At 39.2% G+C, this 21,929-nt stretch overlaps 1 protein-coding gene across 1 annotated transcript; it reads left to right on the top strand.

Annotated features, from left to right (window-relative positions):
• Nucleotides 1-7,529: 7,529 nt before the first annotated feature.
• GTPBP10 (GTP binding protein 10) lies at nt 7,530-20,456 on the top strand. Its single transcript, XM_050312615.1, has 10 exons — nt 7,530-7,671; nt 8,136-8,329; nt 8,423-8,514; nt 9,582-9,726; nt 13,023-13,096; nt 14,024-14,076; nt 16,838-16,945; nt 17,462-17,539; nt 18,501-18,624; nt 19,368-20,456. Exons 1-10 carry the CDS (start codon nt 7,639-7,641, stop codon nt 19,586-19,588), a joined length of 1,122 nt encoding a protein of 373 aa, XP_050168572.1. The 5' UTR covers nt 7,530-7,638; the 3' UTR covers nt 19,589-20,456.
• Nucleotides 20,457-21,929: the final 1,473 nt, after the last annotated feature.

Below are 21,929 nucleotides of genomic sequence, written 5' to 3'. Positions count from 1 at the left end.
GCCCAAATGAGCATAAGAAGTCTGAAAAGACAGTCAAGGCTCTCAGATAGTGCCCCTTATATTGGTGTCCTAAATCAATTCTTTGTCAAGTAGTTGGTGCCATACTCACCCCCACAGTTTCCAATTCAGAGTGTAAAATACAATTACAGAATTATGTGAAGTTTTGTGCAGATAAAAGGCAACATTTTCAGCAACTGTGCAAATTTTAGTGGGAACTTGGCCAGAACTGCAAGTGTGCTCTCCCACTCTGAATATCTCTGGCACTGTCAATATGAAAAGTTAGTCTGTGATGTCTTCAGAGTGTTAACATACTGATGTCCTTTCTGCAATTCCTAGTGATGCAATTAAAGAGAGGCCAATCCACAGATAATACAACATTTATGTGAAATGTCTGTAAGAATACAGAGTGGAGGCAACACCATGGAGTTCAGGTCATACCAAACCAGCTCAGGAAACAGGACAGCTAGAAATGGGCCCTTTTGCTGTGGCCTCCGGGTCCTGGGGTGATTTTTAGTTTGAATGTGTAATCACACTGCTGCAGCCATCTGAGGTCCCTAAAGTCATGTATTCCTTTACCTCAGCTTCAGAACCCAAGGAACTGAGACAAACAGATACTCCCCCAGCCTAGCTCCTTTGTAAAACACCCTTGGCCAGCTGCATTCCAGAAGGCAGCAGGATTACCTGCTTCAGCATCCCAAGAGTTTATCAATATGCAATAAAGTTTCTCTTCCTTGGGCTTTACAAAACTTGTTCCAGCAAATAAGTAGGGATGGAAATGCTTCTCTTCTCACTTCCACTTCACTAGGCACCAGCCTTCAGAGAAAGGATACACTCTCAGTTTAGCTACAACGTAGGAAAAAGGCAATCAGGAAACCACCAACATTTTGAGTTGTTTTGATTTCATGTTTTGATCCAGCTAAAAACTAAAATGATAATGGTCCATTTGAATACCTCAAACAGGAGCAGAGACCACAACAGACCTCTTTTAACTAATAACTCCTACTATTCAGTACAAGACAGATGAATTTCACAGAGGCAATAATTGAGAAGACACAGCAGAAGTTGTACTTACAGTGTTTCTGTGAGGAGATGGAAAGCAGTAGCCTTGAAGCATCAGAAATCAGCCACTTGGAGAAAAAGAAAGAAATTCATGAGAGGGCTGCAAGTGCCTGGCAGCTGCTGGATGCTCCAAGGATGCCGGGATTACTCTGCACAGGGATGACTCTGCCACTGGCAAAGCAGCAGCAGCAACAGCTGAACTCAGGTCGGTGGAAGGGTGAAGGGAGCTGTGGCTGTGGCAGCCCCACCTCTTTCTGCAGCAGTCACCAGTGTCAGCCCAGGCTGGACTGGGGCCGCACCTGGAGAGACAGCCTTTGTGGGGGTGTGTGGGAGGGAGGGGGAGAGGCAGAGGGCTGTCAGAAGGAGGAAAACATAATGGACAGCAAATCTTTCTCTGAATCAGTAACATGAACACTCATTTAATGAACTCCCATTTCAAAAACCTAGGTTTCCATCCATGTTCCTGTTTGCCCACCAGAACATGTAGGAACAGTGTTCAAAGTAATGGAAAAGAACAAATATGTAGTAAAATTTGGTCTGTAAGGGTTCATAATATGCTTTGGTGGACTTCAACAGGATAGGAACAGTCTGTTATTTCAAGTGGAAATATAGTGATTACTATCTAAAACCCACTATATACAGTACTTAAACCACAAATATAAATCTGCTCTAAAATGACAGAATAACTAGGTATCTTCTGGAAGTCTTTGCAGCCCAGCAATGGCAACACTATTTCAAAATCTTGCTTCAAAAAGTAAGACGTGTTTGAACCTACACATTCATATAGACATAAATATCTGGAAGACTGGAATGCAGTTAGTTTTTCTCTGAACTCTTTGTATAATTGAAAGGAGCTAAAGTGCTATTAGATGTAATTAATCCTTGAAATTCTAAGGCAGCTTCCATAACCAAAGAGGTTAAAGTATTAGGAAGGCTGTAGAAAGAAACTACCTTTAAGAAAGCTCCTTCGTATCACTAATAAAAAGTAACAATAAGTTTTCACATTAAGAAAAGCTTTTCCCTTTTAGTTTGCTTTATGCACTATCAAATTCTTTAGTGTGATCAATCTCACAGGGAAACAGCCAAAATTTCTAAGGCATTCAAAGACATGTCAAGAAGTGGACAGTCGCACAGCTGCTTGGCCAGGGCATCAATTCCTTCTTCTCATTTCATTCCCACTTAAAACATCTAGGAGTAGTAGCACAGGATAGTGGGGCAAACGCAGTGATTTCATTTTACTCCAACAGCCACTGATGGCAGCCTTCAATCACATTTCTTCATCTTACAAGCTTATTTTTATCATTCTCCTCTTGCTTTTCCTAATTTAGTTAATAAATCCACCATTTTTAATCTTAAAACAAGGTATTCCTAGAACACAATTACAGAAATCAAAATGCTAAGGAGCAGATTTTTCTTAGGAAAATCCTTTTGAATAAAAAGATCTCTTTTTAAAATGCCACTTCATAAACAATGTTCTCTTAAGAATCTATGTTAAAATTCTTTGATAATATCTAAAAAATGTGAAAATGGTTCTAAAGGCTGACTTTCATATTTCATTTTCCCTTCTGGTGTTATGCATCTTGTCAGTCAAGCACTGAGGGATCATCATCTGTGGGAGAATGCCACCTGGAACAAGGATGAACCCATGAATTTAGGTTAACAGAGATCAAAGTTATTGGCAACTAATAATCCTGTGGAATGTTATGTGAAGTTTGTAGGACAAAAGCACCACAAAGACAGACACTGATCATGTTTATTAAGTAAGTATTGTTATTACAATTTCTATTTCAGAACAAGAAAGGTCAAGGAAAGTCAATCTGTGACCACCTTTGTAAAATCTAATGTACCTGAAAGCTACATAAAAACTTGGGCTGAAGGGAAAATCCCTTAAAACCAGGGACCCTGTCCAAGGACTTGGGAAAGCAGATTTAATTTTTTGTTTTTGTTTGTTTGTGTTTTTTGTTTTTCTTTGTGTTTGTTTTTTTGTGTGTTTGTTTTTTTTGTTTTGTTGTTTTGTTTGTTGGTTGGTTGTTTTTTTTTTTGAGCTAGTGACTAAATATAAAGGGGATTTAGAGAAAAATTGTGTTGTGTTCTTCATCTGCAGGGGTTCAGGAAGAATTCCAAAGACGCAGCATATGCCACATGTAAACCTACAGCACAGCTAAGTTTTATGAGATGGCTCATATGGCTCATGGCTCATAGTAAAAGTGACTATTTCTTTGATTTTTAATATTTTAGAATAGACAAACTTAGGCAAGATAAAATGTATCCCTCACAATTCTGCCAACATTGATAGCTTTTCTATAGCATGTATTTTAAACTATTGTACTTCAGCTTAGTCCTTTCATTATTGCAGCTGAGTTGCCTCCATCTAGTGGGACTTTATTGTACTGAAGAGTGTATCCTTGGCATTGGTTAGATCTCCTTATCTTTTTTAATAAAACTTTAAAATTGTTTTAGAACATTTGGACCTTGGGTATGTTGGCATAGTTATTTCTCTCAGTTACAAAGACTTTTATGCCAGCTTCCCAGCATTGCAATGAACCATGCTGTGCATGTTCAGAAAGGCAAGGACATGAATACCTGACTTGCATTTTTTAATTATTTCAACTGTACTTTAAAAAAAGCTGTGTTGCTAAAAATTTCAGCTTAATTTCCACATATTTCCATTGAAGTTAGTTCTTTTCTAGACTGAGAAGAATAGCACATATAGCAAAAATTGCAAAAAACTGCTGGTGGAAGTTTCAAAATTGTTGGGGAAAGAGATTTTATGGCTTCCTCCTGTTAGAGTTGATGACAGCACTCTACCTAGTGATTTATATCATGAGAGAAAAGAAACAGAGTGGTAAAACTGTGATTTGATGTAGTTGTACCCTTGTGATTTTCAAGCAACCATATACAAGTATGTGAAGTACACTGTAAGAACAGAAAAAGCAGGAACTGAAGCATTATTTAGCATGGAACTCAGAATACACATTGACTATGTATAAACCCTTTTGGGGACCTTTAAAATGCTATCAGCCTTTTGTGTGACTGAATTATAGATATCTCTGTGACACAGGCACACTCATAGGTAAAAAAGATTGATTCACTGAAAATAAAGAATTGAGTCACCCTCTGCATCACTGATTAGCAGCTTCTGAAGCAAAGAAATAACAGTGATGTTCTGCCACCAGGTTTGACAGTGAAGTGCTCACAGCCCTGCTGCTGAAGATCAAGTATGATACACACACTAGTGATAGAATCAGTGCTGCCCTGGCATAAGAGAGAGTCTCCTCGGAGGACCAGATGCATTTCTGAGGCAAAGTATTTAGACAATGAAACGTCTAAATATCCTCAGACTTCAGAGTTTTATATTATTCCATTTCAGTAATTCTTAACATCATGTATGTGTGATGAGGCACTTAATGGTATAAAAGGTTTCAGAAAATGCACAGTAGCACATTTCAAATTAAATATTACTTAATTCCCTGATGGTATGAGCTTGTTGGTATGAGCTTGCTCTGTGTTGAAACAAATCTAGTATTATATCAATAAATTTAACACCTTCAACTCATAGCATACAGCTTTTCTTTATTTCTCCTTTTTGAGGATGAGTCGTGGATTGATTACATAAGTTGAACTAACATTGGTGAGTAGCTCTGCTGGCATCTCTGGGCCAGTTAAGCGGTTAGCCTCATGCTGTGTATTAGGGAAGTTCAGCACACTGATTTTAAGGCTCTGCTAAAGTGGACCAGCTACCGACCTGCTCTGTACAGTTTTAATGATTCCACATTCAGAGGTCTAAATTCTGAGAGTATGTACCACAAAAGCAGAACAAAGCATGAAAACAAGGGATAATTTCCTATATACTTGTATTGGTATCCAAGAAGAGCTCTGGGGCTATGAGTTTACTCTTGAAGAATTTTGCTGATAAACTTGCCATCTGCAGCTTCCCTGCACTTTCTTCATCTGACTTAAATGTTCTTTTGCTTATCTCCTTTTTTTCTGTTCTTTTCTACAGAATGCTGACATCATATGCTTTACCCAAGTCACAGTAGGTCAGCCTAACTTTTGCATATGTAAAGACTTCTGAACCTTGCCTACCATTCAGTTTGACTGAAAACTCCTTCCGTACTATGAATCATAAATCTGGACAAAATGTTCTGTTGTTTGTACTATGAATTGGCATGGTAACACAGAACAGGAAGGTCCTCCTGAATGACAGGGCCTAGTTCCCTGCCAGTACAGAAAGCTCTTTTGTACAATCACCTTGTACATTCATGAAGGGCCATATTAAAAACAGGTATATTTTTGCTCCCATTAATTCCATGAAAAAGCTGTTTCATAATTCGATTGCAGTAACGACTAGAAACACTGTTCTAGTTTCCTGATATATTTATTACTGAATAGTACAAATCTGTTTGTTCTTATGTTTTTGCCCTGAAAATTAAATGGTTTTCATCCTTCATGTTTACCTTCCTGATATATTTATAGACAACACTTGTGTCTCCTCTTTGGTTTTGTTTTATTGAAGTAAACAAGCTGAGCCATCCTAAAATGTGTTCTTATGAAAGGCTCTCAAGCTCTCTGGTGATGCACCTAATTTTCCTCTGTCTCTCTTTCACTTCAACCTTAGCTCAGCTATAGAACGATTGATTAGACATTTTCACAGTACCCCAAATGAGATTTCATCAGGACCTTAAAAAAATGACATTAATACCCCCCTACTTTAAACAAAATACATCTCCTGAAATAATCCCTTGTCATGGTTTAATCCCAGCCAGCAACTAAGTACCACGCAGCCACTCCCTCACTCCCCTACCAGCAGGATGGAGGAGAGAATCAGAAGGGTAAAAGTCAGAAAACTTTTGGGTTGAGATAAAGACAGTTTAATAGAGAAAGTAAAAGCCATGCACACAAGCAAAGCAAAACAAGGAATTCGTTCATCACTTCCCATGGGTAGGCAGGTGTTCAGCTATCTCCAGGAAAGCAGGGACCAGTCACTCATAACAGTTACTTGTGAAGACAAACACAATCACTCCAAATGTTCCCACCCCTTCCTTCTTCCCCAGCTTTTATTACTGATCATGATGCCACATAGTATGAGATATCCCTTTGGTCAGCTGGAGTCAACTGTCCCGGCTGTGTCCCCTCCCAGCTGCTTGTGCACCCCCAACCCACTCTGCTGGGTGGGGTGAGGAGCAGAAGAAAAGGCCTTGGCTATGTGTAAGCACTGCTCCGTAATTGCTAAAACATCTCTGAATTATCAACACTGTTTTCAGCGTGAATCCAAAACACAGTCCCATCTTAGCCACTGTGAAGAAAATTAACTCTATTGCAGCCAAATCAGCACATTTCTGTACTTAGGATGATTCCTAAGCATCTCTCATGTTGAGATTTCATGAGTATGCACTTCCTGATTTTATCAGGACTATAAAAACTATCAAATAAGATATCCTATAACAAACCCTTTAAGCCTTACATTTTCCTTTTCAACTTTATTTGTGGCTATCTCACTTCACAATTTCTTTCCTAAACCCCATATTCTAATTCCTTCTCAGGTGATACTGTATCAAATGTTTTAGAGTACTAATATAGCAAATGTGAGTTTTTCTAAAGCTTTGCGATGAGATTGAGACAAGGTATTAGGGTCTGTGGTTGGCCAGGTCACTTTTCTTCTTTTCAAAGATAAGCAATTACAGTCCAAGTTCAGCCCATGTCACTTCAAAGGCTTAACAGAGAGAGATGGGCATTCACAGGCAGCCATTCATGATGTAGCTTGTCCTCTGGAGACCGCAGTCACCAGCACATACAGGAGTGTAAGCCAACAAGCCCTCAGCTGGGACCTCTCAGTTGAATGCCTCAAGGACAAGGCCAGACCCATGTTTGCTTTTTTCAAATCATAAGACTCTTTAACATATCAGTTCAAAATACCTGCTGCTGGGTTTTTCATAATACCTGTTTCAGAACTGCAAATGAAGTCCCCATGATCTGAAAGCACGACAAGTGTTTTGCGCTTTTTTTTTCTGCTGTAATAAATTCTTTTCTGCCATTCACATGATCCATCTTGCCATGCACCTTGGGGTGAAGCTGCTTTGGCACTGAGGAAAGGCTCACATGGAATTTGGGGGACTTGACTTAGGCTAGACAACAGCCACATCGTCTCCTGCTCTTCTATTTATATCACTGAAAGATTTTCTGCTCTAAGCATTCCAAAACAGCAGGATGCAAGCATGTCCAATGGGCAGAAATTAAAAGCGTTTTGAGCTGGAACAGAGTATGTAGTTGATTGTTAAAAATAACATGGAGCGGTAGAAAAAGTGGGTCAGTAATAGGAACAGAGTGCAAAGCCTATGAGCGTGTTTAGGCTGTGCAGTCCCAGCTCGGTCCCGCCGCCCGGAGCTCCCCCGGGCCGGGCCAGCTCTGAGGCGGGGGAACGGCTGGGCCAGGCCGCGCCTGCGCACCGCGGGGCGGGAGCGGGAGCGGGGCCGGCTCTGAGCTCTTCGGGCGGCAGCTCCGGCAGCTCCGGGAGCACTCGCTCTACCTCCCTGCGGCCCTTCCTGTTCCCGCAGCTCGCGGGCCCGGGCTCCTCCCGCCATGGTGCGGTGCGGCGCGGCGGTGCTGCGGAAGGTCAGTGCGGCCGGCCTGAGACACGGGCGGGCGGTGCCGCCGGCGTGGCCCGGGCGGCGAGGGCTGGTCCCGCTCCCGGGGCCCCTGCGGGAGTTCCCGTGCCCCGGACCGGCTCAGGCCCCGGCGCTTGGCTCCGGCAGGATCCTGCCGCGCTGCCGGGGCGCCTCGAAGGGGCCGGCGTGGCCGGGACCGGGTCGTGATGCCCGCGGTGATGCCCCACGCGTGTCCGGGGCTCGGGGACTCGCCCGCCCCGCCCCGCTGCCCGGGGCCCTGCGGGCCGAGAGTGTCGCTGCCGGGGGAGATAATGTCAAACACTCACTGAAAAATATTTTGGATTTTTACGCGCCTGCTTTGTGGACTGTCGTTTGTTGCCATTAGAGTTCTATCTAAGCCGTTTTACACACATTTTTGTAAAGCAAAATCTGAACAGAACATAATACTGATATTGAAACTTGTTTTGTTAGTATGGCAGCTTCATAGACGATTTGCGGGTCTATGTGAGAGGAGGAACTGGTGGAATGGGTTACCCTCGTCTGGGAGGGGAAGGAGGAAAAGGTGGTGATGTCTGGTTTGTCGCCAGAGAAAGAATCACCTTAAAGGGCATTAAGGAGAAATATCCTCACAAGCGATTTGTAGCTGGAACAGGAGCCAACAGCAGGTAAGAGTCAGGTTGATAAAAGCTGTTACACACGACTTTTCCAGAAGGCAGAATTTCAGCTTAAGTTACTAAGTCCGGTTTAATTTTTCCCAGTGTTAAAGCTCTAAAAGGTGAAAAAGGAAAAGATTGTGAAGTTCACGTGCCTCCTGGAATTTCACTTCTTCTTGATGGTGGCAAACAGATTGGTAAGAACATTTGCTTTATTTTAATGTATCTAGTATTTGTCACATTTATTAATAACATTAGCAGATTTCTAACACAATGATGTTTTAACGCTAAACATTCCTCAAAATAGGTCTGTGTTTTTCTTTGTTTGGACAAAGAGTTGACAAACAAATACACTGTAGAAATTTTTGGAAAAGCAAGGACCTCTTCCAGAAATTAGCAGTAGTTAGTTTGTGTCACTAAATGCCACAGAAAGAAAGTTACTTTGCAAAGAAGTGTTAAAGTCTGGGAGCCATCGTGATCCCCCACAGATGCATTCATGATCTCACAAAAATTATGTCCCCATAAACCCAGGTAAGTGTCCCTGTAACTTTACTGAATTATGACAATGCCTAGCAGACAAAGATCCTTGCTAAATGTCAACATTTCAGGTTACTTAAAACAGGTAACTGTTTTTTACTCTTTGTTTTAAAGAATGGTGCTCAGTAGTAACCAGGAAGATCTCTTTCAGCACAGTGTTCTTGAAATAGGTGGTTCCTTTGCCATTTTTCAGAGTTTTTCTTCTCATACTGTTTAGAATTCAAACTACATTTGGATGTTTAAGTAAAGGTATGTGGCAAGAATTGTTTATGATGAAGGCATGTCAGTGTCTAAAGGTATCCAAATGTTGCCTTTTTTTTTTTATTATTCTGACCCTAAGGGAGATACCTTAGCCTGCATCTTAATGAAAAAATGCAGCAAACTCTTCAGACATTGTGTAGCCACAACTCTATCAATGTAGATTTTTCATGGTATTCTTGAATTCAAATATTGGAGGCTTCACACCCACCATCACCAACTTGGCCATACTTTGCCTGCCTGTGCTTAGCACTTTTCTTGAGGTGATGAACTGCATAACAGAGGGGAATGCTGGGGTGTGATAGCTTTCATTTGTTTCCAAAGAGGAAGAAACACCATGACCTTGAGGGCACAAATCTTGCAAGGAAGCATACAGAAAATTTTCATGTAATCAGAGACATTTAAGGGGAAAATCACAACTAAACTACTGCAGGGGATTGTGTTTTTTCACTACTGAATTTATTTTCAGGAGAACTAAATGCAGCAGGAGAGAGATTCTTAGCAGCCCGTGGAGGTCTTGGAGGCTCTTTGGCCACAAACTTTTTGCCTTGCAAAGGTCAGAAGCGAATTATTCATCTTGATTTGAAACTTATAGCAGATGTTGGTTTAGTTGGGTAAGTACTGTAGTTTAATATTAGAAAACAGAGTAAACTTCAAATGTGATTTCAAAGAAATTTGAGAATTTGGAGGATGAATGTTATTGTACATTTGCATTGTCACTTAAATTATTTGCAGTTTGCAAAAATCAGATTGAAGTAATTTTAAAATTTGTAAAATATTGGTTATGCTTTTGTGGGCGAAGAGCTTCATGAATCGGAGTAATATATAATTAGTAATACAATTGCATTTAGCAATTGCAGTGATTATCAAAATACTATTAGCTAATGTTTATGAAGTAAGTAGGAGGTGCAAAACAGAGCCAAGAGCACTATCTGTATTGCATGCTTGACTTCATGGTACTGGCACAAGTGAATCCTTTCAGCAGTAGTTTTTAAAGAGAGTTCCGAAGGCTGTGTTGCCTACTCTCCCCAATAAACAGCTTGGAATGTAGGAAGACAGTAATTACAAACAGTAACAAACTAGTTACATCTAGTTACAAAGTAGAACAGTAGGACCTACTTTTCAATGTTGCTCTTTATAGCAACACAGATAAATTTATTTTTATTTGGAGAAAGCTGTCAACAAACTACAGTTGTAAAAGTGTTGGTCTACTCAGCATCTGCTACACATAGGTCAGCTCCATGGTCCTTATCAATAAAAACCAGATGAAACATGAAATAACAAGGAGTTTGAGTGGAAGTAGTCTGATTGGTATATACCAGTAAAGAATGGAAAGATGCTTGAAGATAGCATGATTTTCTAGCTATGTTTTTCTCTTTTTTCTTATTAGAAATAATTCGGTTAATTTATATAAAATATTTATATATTTAAATTATTATATAAAATATATTCAGTTAATTAATATAAAAGTTATCTAAAGTTATATAATTTTTAGTCTTCAGTAATTACCGAATTTTTTTCTTGGTTTAGAGTGTGTGACAGTACAGGAGTTCTGTGACACTGATACTGCCTTAATCTTGCATTTTGGCTTGTATTTTAGCTGACAGTTTCATTTGAAAATGGATTAAAAAAATCATTATCAGTCAATTAGAGAAACATATAATTTTCTTGCTGAGAATATGAAATCAGCCTCTGATAGTTTGTGGCTGTACTTTGATCTCTTTGTGTTTGTTACTTTTACTTTTTCGCAAGTGGTTTGCTGTTAGATCAGGTAAAAACAACACATAGACTCGAGAGAGCCCCATCAGGTTTGAGTACAGGTTGTGATGTGTTAGACTAGGTTGCAATTTAAATTTCAAAGAACATACTGCACCTCAGTGGAACCAAAATGTTCACTCAAGGAGATGACCAGAATAACCCTCCGGAATGTCTTTTAAGCACCTTCCATCATCAGAGTGCATTAAAACTACCCTCAATAGTTTCCATGTTATAACAGGAGTCATTAGGTTGCTTTCTTTTTTTAAGAGAGATTTGAGTACATCCCCTTTGTAAAGGCCCTTAATGTAAACCAATTTTGTTAACAGGACATGGTTCTGCATATTCAAGTGGAGACTATATGGTTTTCTGGGGGACACATGCCTTTGTGTCTTGTGACCAGCGTTCAGTTGCCTGTAGACACAGTGTTCTTTGATCACTGTTCCACTGAAATACTGTGATGAACATCTGTCTGTGAATTTGACTGGAACACAAGTCATGTGCAGCGCTACAGGCTGGGCACAGAGTGGCTGGAGAGCAGCCAGGTGGAAAGGGACCTGGGGGTGCTGATTGACAGGAAGCTGAACATGAGCCAGCAGTGTGCCCAGGTGGCCAAGAAGGCCAATGGCATCCTGGCCTGCATCAAGAACAGTGTGGCCAGCAGGAGCAGGGAAGTGATCCTTCCCCTGTACTCTGCGTTGGTGAGGCCACACCTTGAGTATTGTGTTCAGCTCTGGGCCCCTCAGTTCAGGAAGGATATTGAGGTGCTGGAGCGGGTCCAGAGAAGAGCAACCAGGCTGGTGAAGGGACTTGAGCACAAGTCCTATGAGGAGAGGCTGAGGGAGCTGGGGTTGTTTAGTCTAGAGAAGAGAAGGCTTAGAGGTGACCTCATCACTCTCTTCAACTACCTGAAGGGAAGTTATAGCCAGGTGGGGGTTGGTCTCTTCTCCCAGGCAACCAACAACAGGACAAGGGGACATGGGCTCAAGCTCTGCCAGGGGAAGTTTAGGTTAGATGTTAGGAAGAAATTCTTTACAGAGAGGGTGATCAGGCATTGGAACGGCCTGCCCAGAGAGGTGGTGGGTTCACCATCCCTGGAAGTTTTTAAAAAGAGATTGGACATGGCCCTTAGTGCCATGATATAGTAATTAGAGTTGGATCAGGGGTTGGACTTGATGATCTTGGAGGTCTTTTCCAACCCAATCTATTCTATGATTCTATGATTCTATGTGTCATCTTTCTGGAGGAGGTGCGAAGAATAAGGACTATGGTCTATCCTTTAATGTCAGCATTAACTTCAAGTTTGACATAGATCGAGGCTGTTGTGTCTTTTAGAGCTCAGTTTAATCTTTAAAACAAGTGTGTGCTACTGAAAATTTCAGTTTTAACATGGGTTACTATTTCAGTTTTCTGTGAAGAAGCTTTTATAAAAGGTAGCGTATCCCTAAAGGAACATTTTTGTTGTGATGTGCAGGTATAACTGTGCCTTGTAAACAACAGTCAGGTCTGCACAGACCAGCTCCAAAATCTTCACTGGTGCTCTTTTTAGTTTGCCTGGTAACAAAGCAGGTTAGTGCTAATTTCAGGATCCCTCTTACAACTTTGATGCCCTAAAAGCATACACAAACTTCGCATGTGTGTGTCTCTATACACAAAGTCCCTCTCTCTCTCAAAGAGTTGGTTTGCTTTGCTATATTAGCTAAACTGTAGCATAGATATCATTGGTACTTAAATTGTAGGATTTCATGAACCATGATTGGTATGCCAAAATAAGTCCAACTGATAAGATGTTCTTGCATTACAGGTTTTAGAATGTAACTGTAATTTACAAAATTAGTTATAGCACATGAAGGTTGAATTCAAGTAGACCTGGACGGACGGTCATGCTGTATTTCTGTCCAAGTGACTTTGAAAGATTTACCTTAAATCCACTACACGTGTATTTACATAACTCACCTGCCTGTGTTCTTGGGAAGTATTGTTGGATTTAGAAAAATTATTCTGATTTGATTTCAAAAAAATCTGGGTAGTAAATGAATGCAAAATGAGCTGATAGCATTGAGTTTCAATAAGATAATATAGTGCATTTGGAAATAAAGTATGCAGGAATCACTTAAGTGTTTATTCAGTGTATAAATTCCAACTTCCTTTCTAGGTTTCCAAATGCAGGAAAATCATCCTTGTTAAGCAAGATTTCTCATGCCAAACCTGAGATTGCAAGTTATGCATGTAAGTTCATAGTCTTATTGTTAGAGCAGTAATATTTCATGAAAGCAGGAAGTCTTTTCTCTGACTTGGTCTGCAGGTTTATAATAAAGAATAGGGGGTGAACATGTTGCCTGATTTTTAATTACATTAAATACTTGAAAGAAATACTTGCTGTTTCAGTGTCTAGTTCCTTTAACCACCTCAGGTTTTCAAGTGTACAAACCCTGTCACACTCTCATAGTGTTTCAACCTGTGAATGCAGGATCTATTTATTTTCATTTCAGCTCATTTTATTCCATCTGAGATGCACCATCTCTGTGGTGTATAATATCCTCAGTCTACTGAATATGTACCGTCAAGTTCCTTTGCATGTACATCTTGTATGCTTTGGAATTAGCTGCCACCTGTTTTTGCAACAGAGAAGATTTTGAATCTATCCACCGAAAAAGGGACAGAAAATTTTTATTGTTTTTGTATTGATAAATTAGGATTAGTTGTCTGATCTTCATTAATTAAAAAGCAAGGGTGCAAGTACTGATAATTCTTACTGACCTTCTTGCACTACTCCTGATTCTCTACAGCCTTTTTCTCAGTTTGAAGAGTCCTATCTCACTTTGCTTTTCATTATTTTTCCCTGTTTAGAAGTTATTGTGTAGTCCAGATAATAATTTTTGTGTCTGAGACTTCTCTAGCTTCACTGTTCCCTTTTTGCGATGATGTAACAGAACTGCAGACACAGACAAGGTGTGGTTTTTTGAGTGGTCTGTTTTTTCTCTCTTGTTTTATGCTTTCCCTATTCTTTTTTCTAATTTTTTGCTACTGAGCATATGTTTAGTTTAAATATAATGAGAAAGTCCTACAACGTTTAAATGTTTTGTAACATAAAATTTTTTTAGATGTTAAAACCAGTTTTGTTGTTTTCTCTTTGTCTTTTTTCCTTTATCACAGTTACAACAATACAGCCTGAACTCGGAAAGATCATATATCCAGATTATAAGCAGGTTGGCATGAAAGTTCACCCTGGTTGTTTGTTAAAATTATATATAATGATTATATGTTGATTAACATAATTTCAGAAATAGAATGAAAACTTATAGTTATTTTCATATGTGTATCTATAATTGTACATATCAAATGCATTTACATGGACATAACAAGGGTTTTTGGAAAAAGTACTATTTTATGAAGTAATAATAAGAAAACTTTATAGCCACATACAGTAATATGACATAGAGCTGATTTTGAGTCACTTTAGTCAATGGCTTCTCATTTTCCCTTGCCTCCTTTCTGTGGTTCTAATCCTGCTTTGTAATCTTAGAGGCCTGAAATTGTTTATGGAATTGAGATTGCTGTGTCTTAGTATACTATTACTAAATTCAAGACTTTGAAAAAAAACACTGTTTCAGAGACTAGCTGTTACTTTTATTTAGAAGCAGCAAATTTTCTGCAAGTTGAGAGCTCTGGACTGAATGAGTCATTTTCAGAATGGATTGTAAATAGTGCTAGATTTGTCCAATAGCTGCAAATCTACAGTAGTAAATGATGGAATTTTGTGAATATAACCTAGCTATCATAACTTCCTGTTATGGCTTTCTAGATTGACTGATCTAACTTACTTTTGTAGTTTGGTTTTTGCCTTTTTGTTTTTTGTTGGTTGGGGGTTGTTTGTTTGTTTTTAATAAAAAACTAAAATAGTGTGACATAATAGTGATTGCCTGAACGGCCAGGATAGTGCACTACCTGAGAGGTGAGGTACCTGGGTCCAGTTCCTTTTGTGGTAGGCGGGAGAAGGGCTGGTGGAGCTACTGCACTACCACCTTAATTTTTGTGAACTGTGTTCCACCCAGCTTCTTCAGATAAAGTTGTCAGATAACTGTGTGGTGCCTGGAATCCTTTCTGCAGTATCCCCTTGAGGGAGAAACCAGTCCTAAAAAATTAAACTCTTAGATTTTGGACCCCAACTTCATATAAGGTTACAGCAAACATTTTCTTTCCTCAAGCTTGAATCTTCTTTGATGTGCTTTTATGTTATTTTTGAAGTGTATGATACATGCAGCACTGGAGTCATCACTTCCAAGATAAAAGGCAAACGCATAAAAGGGTTTCAGATAGGTTAACCAGAAAAGCATACCCCTCAGATGTGAAGTAGGGATTCAGTAGCTGATGCTTGAAACCTTCATTTAACAAACTTCAACAAAGCTGTGTATTAAAGGAAGTAAGTCTAGTTTGTCAGATTTGCCCTTAGATATGTTGCATCTCTACAGGCAAATTTTTTTATATTCATTTTTTCTTCAAGTTCAGGGTGGCTTATCCTAGAAAGCTCTGCTGAAAATAAACAGGATTTTTCATAGCCTTCTTAAAAAACTGTCTGCCATGAACGAGGACCTCTTTTTCTTACTAGTGTATTTTGCTCCAGCAAGAGATCTACTTGCTTTCCTGGCTTTCCTGTTTGAAGTCTGTTTCTTGTCATAGACAATGACACTTTTTGTTGGCTATTTTTACAGTTCCTGGTTTTTATACTACAGTGTTGGGTGCTATATAGGAACTATATGGACAAAATACCTCTTTTCTAAAGTCAAGGGAACTAGTGGTTGTGATCACAGGGAACATCTGTGAGTAAGAGGAAGTACTCTCAGTATTCAACTGCTGAAATCAAAACAACATCAGCAACATAATTACGAGCAATAATTGAGGTGTCTTTCCTGCATCACTCAAGGGACAATGACTCATTATTTTTCCTACAGAAGATTGATATATTTAAAGAAATATATAGGAATTTGCTTATTTTATCTTGGTACATTATACAGAAGAAAATACGTGCAAGTTACCTGATGCTGTCTGTCATCTCTTCTTGGAAAATAAAAGACACAAAAGTAGAGGATCTGAGTTTGACTTCGGTTTCAGGTCTTAGTACTAGATTATGAAAACTAGCAGAAGCATTTTCACTTTCTACCAGATTATCTGAGTCACCTTCTGCAATAGGTGAGAGATTGGAGTTATTGTATGCTGGCTTTGAGCATTGTTTAATTTAATCCAGTTGCTGTCTAAATGGGCATTAGATAGATTTGAAGACCCTACTTCTGCTCTTCTTTACTTCACTATTTGTCTTAGCATTCTGTGACTTACTGAGTAGCTGTTTTGTGAGTTTTATTATTCTGCTCTTTTCTGGTCTGTCTCAACTCTTCTTTACAACTGTGTACAACCCTCTCAACCAACAGAGAAAATTGCAAGGTCCCTGTCCTTTGGGGCAGTCTTTGCTGGGCTCTGGTTGGAAGTGGATTGACTAATCAAAATCTCATTTGAGCTGAAGATCAGAAGTCAAATTCTTGTAGCTTCTCACACTCAGGGGAACAATGTTAAGTGGGTTTGTATTTGGAGTAATGATGCTCTGTAGCCACAAGGAACAGACTTTATTTTGTTTTCCAGTGACAGTTTGAATTCTATACAAATGTGATAGCCTAATCTTCTTGCCTTTAGGAGTCTGTTTTATTCTGAGGTAATAGCTAAATTTTTTGAGACCTCTGCTGAGATCTGTTTTCTAATTTGCACACAGCTATAAATAAATAGACAGGGGAAACATGAGAAGCACATCAGGTCTGTGTAATAGCAGCATTTTGTTTGATCTGCTTCTGATGAAAGTTGAAGCAGCCAATACGTATTAGTTTACGTTTTGTTTATATAAAATGATAATTGCTGTTGATAGTTTAAAATCTCTGGTTTTCCTTGTAGGAAATATTTTGTTTGAAACTATTGTTTTCCTAGGTTTCAGTAGCTGATCTCCCAGGACTGATTGAAGGTGCACATGTGAACAGAGGGATGGGCCACAAATTCCTCAAACATGTAGAAAGAACCAAACAGCTGCTTTTAGTTGTAAGTTAAATGAAATATACAGTTCATTAAAATCAAAGGCAGTACAGTAAATAAAATGCATCTTAATTGCAATGTAGTTGGAATTTAGGAAATAATTTGTAATTTGCATGTTTTGTGATAAATATAGCTGTGATAGTGCTTACAGAATGGAACACTCAAACAACTGATAATAAATCCTTAAATACAATTTGTCATGGAAAATTGCCAATTAATTTAGATCATGGAAGTATTCCAAGCATAATTAAAGCATGGAGCAATTTTTTTCTTTCTTTTTTTTTTCTGTAAGAATGCCTTAAGAGATTTGAAAAACAGACCTTTGAGAAACACTGCATCAGTACTAACCAGTTTGTGTTTCCAGTGTTGATGATGTTAGTTTGGTGTTTAATTGCCCTCTATTATTTGCCCAGGAATGAAGGCATGTACATGGACTTCCACTGCAAAGTAGTTGATGGAGAGTACCTTGATACTGTAACATAATTTAATACCACAAATCTTATTTTTGTGTAACTTTTTCAGGTTGATATTTCTGGGTTTCAACTGTCTATTAAGACTCAGTTCAGAACACCCTTTGAAACTATATTGCTTCTAACAAAGGTAAGTTCTCATTTTCCAATTTGGCAGTTGTAGTTACACGTTGAGCCAAGAAAATGGCTCAGTTTTGATCAAGAAATTTTCAAATGTTAGTGTGTCTTCTGGATTTATAATATAAGGCCAGTTAACGAGCTTAGGATTTTCCAAAATGATGAAGTCTTTACCTGTTCAGGTGAAACCACTCCAGTTTATGTTGGGCACAACATAATGAATAATAAAATTCATTAATCTGTGCAGCATATGGGGTATTTCTTACAGTCAAGTAAAGGTAATAAGACACATCATTTTCAGTTCCCCAGTCTGGTAGCATTTTAGGAAGCAGAAATACATGTGTGCAGTTAAATCCCTGCCTTGGTGTCCTGACTGCACAGCCTAACAGAGCTGAGACATCAGGCCCCAGTTTTGCAGACTTTCACTGTTTCTGTCTCTTACCTATGCTTCTGATTAAAATAATACATACCATGTAATTTCAAATTTATTTCTGTGTGATTTAAGTTGATGAATCTTCTGAATTTCAGCTATTGCTATTTATTTTTACTTTATTCATGGTTGTGATTTTCTGATATTAATTGAAGTCCATTAAAATGCTTAAGAATCAGAAGACTTTCCCAATAATTTTCTTATACATTTTATAGGTCTGAAGTTTTCCTGAAATTGATTTTGTGCTTGTGGATATCAGAAAAAAACCAAAAACTAGAACTGTCCTCTTAATAAGGGGCCATTTCAGAATGAGCTAGCCTGTTTACCTGAAATCTGTCTTTGAATAAAAAAATGACTGAATCACTTATTCTCTTCTATCAGACTGCTTTAATATATCAGCCTTGAGCACCTGAGTCAATCTCACAGCTGCCTAGGCATGAAAGGCTATTTAGGCAATTAAACAAATGAGAGAGGAGATGTAAAATTGAAGTAGCACTTGTGAAACTATAAATACTAATTGAGGTGAATTTGCTTTTCTTTTAAGGAACTGGAGCTGTACAAAGAGGAACTTGTAACAAAGCCCGCACTTCTTGCCATTAATAAAATGGATTTGCCTTGTGCAAAGGATAACTTGAATGAACTTATGTCACAACTACAGAATCCTCAGGGTAAATGAAATTACAACAATAAACTTTGACAAAAGTAGCATTAAGATTTCATTGGGTAACTCTGCATTGGCAAAGAGTTGTTTGAAAATGAAATCAGGTAGTAAATTTATTATTTGAACATATATTTTAAAATCACTTCCTGCATTTAGAGCTCTGTTTATACTCATTGGTAGTGGCATTGGTTTCACTGTTGGGGAAGGATTTTAATAAACTGGAAATATCCTAGACAATCTATCCCAACTATGAGATGGGAGAGTAAGTTTCCAGTCTAGGTGTCTTGAATAAGAGTAACCTGCATTGAGGTTACTTGCAGACACTGACATACATACAATTATATATATATACACATGAAAATTCTGCACAGATCTATGTAGATTTACTTCAGTTTTGCAATTACAGTGGCATGAATTACTTTCTATTTTCTGGAGTGTGTAAGAACTAGAAAGGCTGAAGACCATTGATCTTCCATACCCTACAGCTTGGGATTTCTTTATACTCATTGGAAGTGTGTAGTGTCTTCTCATGGCAGCATTAAGGATGACTGCTGTGATACTGCTTGTCTTCGGAGGCTTTGGCTATTTTTTAAAAGACTAATTAAACAAATAATAGCTGTATACTAATTGCAGTTATGTTTATTACTGTGATTTATTGAAGTTTATTTTCTATATTTAGTGGGATTTTATGGGCTTTGTAGTGATACAGTATTTGGGGATTGTACTAACTCTTTCAATATGATTTTTCAGACTTTTTACACTTACTAGAGGAAGAAATGATTCCTGCAAATACACTTCAATTCAAAGAGGTAATTCCTATATCTACGTATACTGGAGAAGGAATTGAGGAACTAAAAGCATATATAAGAAAATCCATATATGAGGAAGCAGAGCGGGAGAATGAAGAATATCAGAAAAATAAACTGCTACTTTTACAAACTTCCCAAGAAGAAAAAATGAATAGAAGATAGCATTTCCTGCATGGATCCAACACATTTTAATATTTTTAGTATGTACATGAAGCTGTTGCTATGCAGACCTTCTATTTATTTGTTCTCTCTGCCATCACTGCAGAGTTCCCTGCTCCCTTCCATTTGTTCCTTAGGCATTTGGGTACAGTGGGTAAAAGGGCAAGTTTTTTTGATTTATGTTATCTACCTACTTAACAGAGTAAAGTAGGTAAAGTAAAGTTAGTGATTAAAGTTTGTCCAACTCAAAGCACAACTCAACAACTGATGATGCCTGGACTATTTTTTGCCAAATGAGATGAATGGAGGGAATGTAACCTGCATAGATAGCAAAGGAGCAAGTTCAACCACTCTACATCTTGAGCCACAGGCATCAGAAACACAAAGGGAAATTTCTCATGGAGAAATTTGTCAGGGTCTGGTGTTCCTAAGGTGAACCAGTTCTGCTACTGTGACAGGCATTGGATTGTAGGGTTTTTGTTGCTTTTAAGGATTTTAAGAAAAACACAAATAAATGGCTGCAAGGAAATGACTTGTAGAAGCACAAAAGGCAAGGCTGATATGTAATGTTGGAAGGTTTCTTGACACCTGCTGGTGCCTATGTAGTCCTCTTAATTGTATAAATCCTGATTCCAAATTTCCAGGCTTAATTTGTGATTCCCTCCTTTTATGGAGTTGTTAGGTATATTACTTTTTGGTGAAGAAAATGATTGCTTTTCAATCAGATCTATAAATTTTGGGGAATAACTGATGTTCTAGATTTTGTATTACAAAACACACACTCTATTTTTTTTTTTAATAAAATGTAAGTCCTTTATTGTCAGGGTGTTTTCTACTTCAAAGCTATTAAATGGATAGCAAAGCAAAATAAGACTGAATACATCAAAGTCTTCTTAGTTTGGTCTTGTTTTGTTTGGTAAGTATATGTATCAAACCCTGCTTCTCTAAATTTCATTTAAGCAGTCACTGGGAAGAAAGGTACGGCTTTTCATACATTTCTTTTATCTTTGGTGTTGGATCCTATTCTGATTTTCCTCTAGTTTTACTGTGTTTGAGGCTAATATGTTTTCACTAAAGCTAAGTGTAGGCTGTCAATTTTTGATACTCCATTTCAAAGAATCACAGATTCAAGTTGGAAAAGACATTTGAGATTGAGTCCAACCTATGACCCAACACCACCCTGTCAATTAGACCATGGCACTGAGTGTCACATGCAGTCAATATTTCCAGGGATGGTGATTCTACCACCTCACTGGGCAGTCCATTCCAATGTCTAATAATCCTTTCTGTAAAGAATCTGTTCCTCATTCCAAACCAAAGTTCCCTGGTGCAGTTTAAGACTGTCCTCTTGTCCTATTGCTACTTGCCTGGGAAAAAGGTCCAAGCGCCACCTGGGACATTCAGCCATGCTGGAGAGAGTGCTTCAGCCTGTCCAGCCTGCTGTAGCTAAGGAATTGAGCCAGCTCCACGTGGATTTTGGGTCTGTTTTGTGTCCTCCCTGCCAGGAAATCCAGGAGGGCACTGGTTAAGTTCTGCCAGAAGGGCATGGAAGGCAGGCAAGAATCCTGCCAAAACCCCGTGCCAGGTGGGTGTGGGGGGAATGTCCTGCTGCAACGAGAGGCCTGATCTGGGTCAATCATCAAAAGGAAGCTTGAAGTTACTCCATTCAGGAGCATCCTAAATGCTCCTGGTTTAGGACCATTTACCTGGGGAGATAAAATTTGTCAGCTGAGGGCTCTGCAGGCTGGGAGATGCTGATGCAATGGGATGAAAAAAAGGGGAAGCAGTAGTATAACATTTATGGTGAGACTCTGGCACAGGTTGCCCTTGAAAGCTGTGGCTGCTGCATCCCTAGAAGTGTTTGTTCAAGGCCAGGTTGCACAGGGCTTGGAGCAACATGGTCTAGTGTTGATTCTGTCAGCTAAGTAGTGGATTCATCATCCCTGGAAGCATTCAAAAAACGTGTAGGAATGTGATATGGGGGCATAGTTTAGTGGTGGGCTTGGCGGTGCTGAGGGAGCGGTTGGACTTGATGGTCTCAGAGGTCTTTTCCAATCTTAGTGATTCCACGATTCCATGCTGCGGCTGTCTGCTGCTGATGGGAACCAGTAGTGCTCTTGGGTAGGGGGAAAGGCTGCAGCGTGTCTCTCCTGCAGACTTGGCTAACAAGCCGCACCCCAGTGGGCCTTCTGGGTGCTGGGCAGTGGGACCTGGGAGTGCAAATGAAAGTGAAAGTCTCTGGGAAGTGGCAGGAGAAGGGGCAGCCTGGGAGCATCACTGCAAAAACCCAGCGAGGCAAAGCACACCGGGCAACAGGCTGGGATGTGCTTTCATGTTCTCAGAG

The sequence above is a fragment of the Myiozetetes cayanensis genome, unplaced genomic scaffold, assembly GCF_022539395.1.
Source record: "Myiozetetes cayanensis isolate MyiCay16 unplaced genomic scaffold, myiCay2020 scf1, whole genome shotgun sequence".
Taxonomy (NCBI): Eukaryota; Metazoa; Chordata; class Aves; order Passeriformes; family Tyrannidae; genus Myiozetetes; species Myiozetetes cayanensis.
Note: the sequence above shows the minus strand (reverse complement) of the source record. Positions and strands in the feature narration are given on the sequence as shown.

Bases quoted from the DNA above. Each gene is read 5' to 3' on its own strand.
- GTPBP10 (XM_050312615.1), top strand. From the start codon at position 7,639: ATGGTGCGGTGCGGCGCGGCGGTGCTGCGGAAG. The intron at 8,330-8,422 runs GTAAGAGTCAGG...AATTTTTCCCAG, and splicing joins GGAACAGGAGCCAACAGCAG to TGTTAAAGCTCTAAAAGGTG. The intron at 17,540-18,500 runs GTAAGTTCTCAT...TTTTCTTTTAAG, and splicing joins CTATATTGCTTCTAACAAAG to GAACTGGAGCTGTACAAAGA.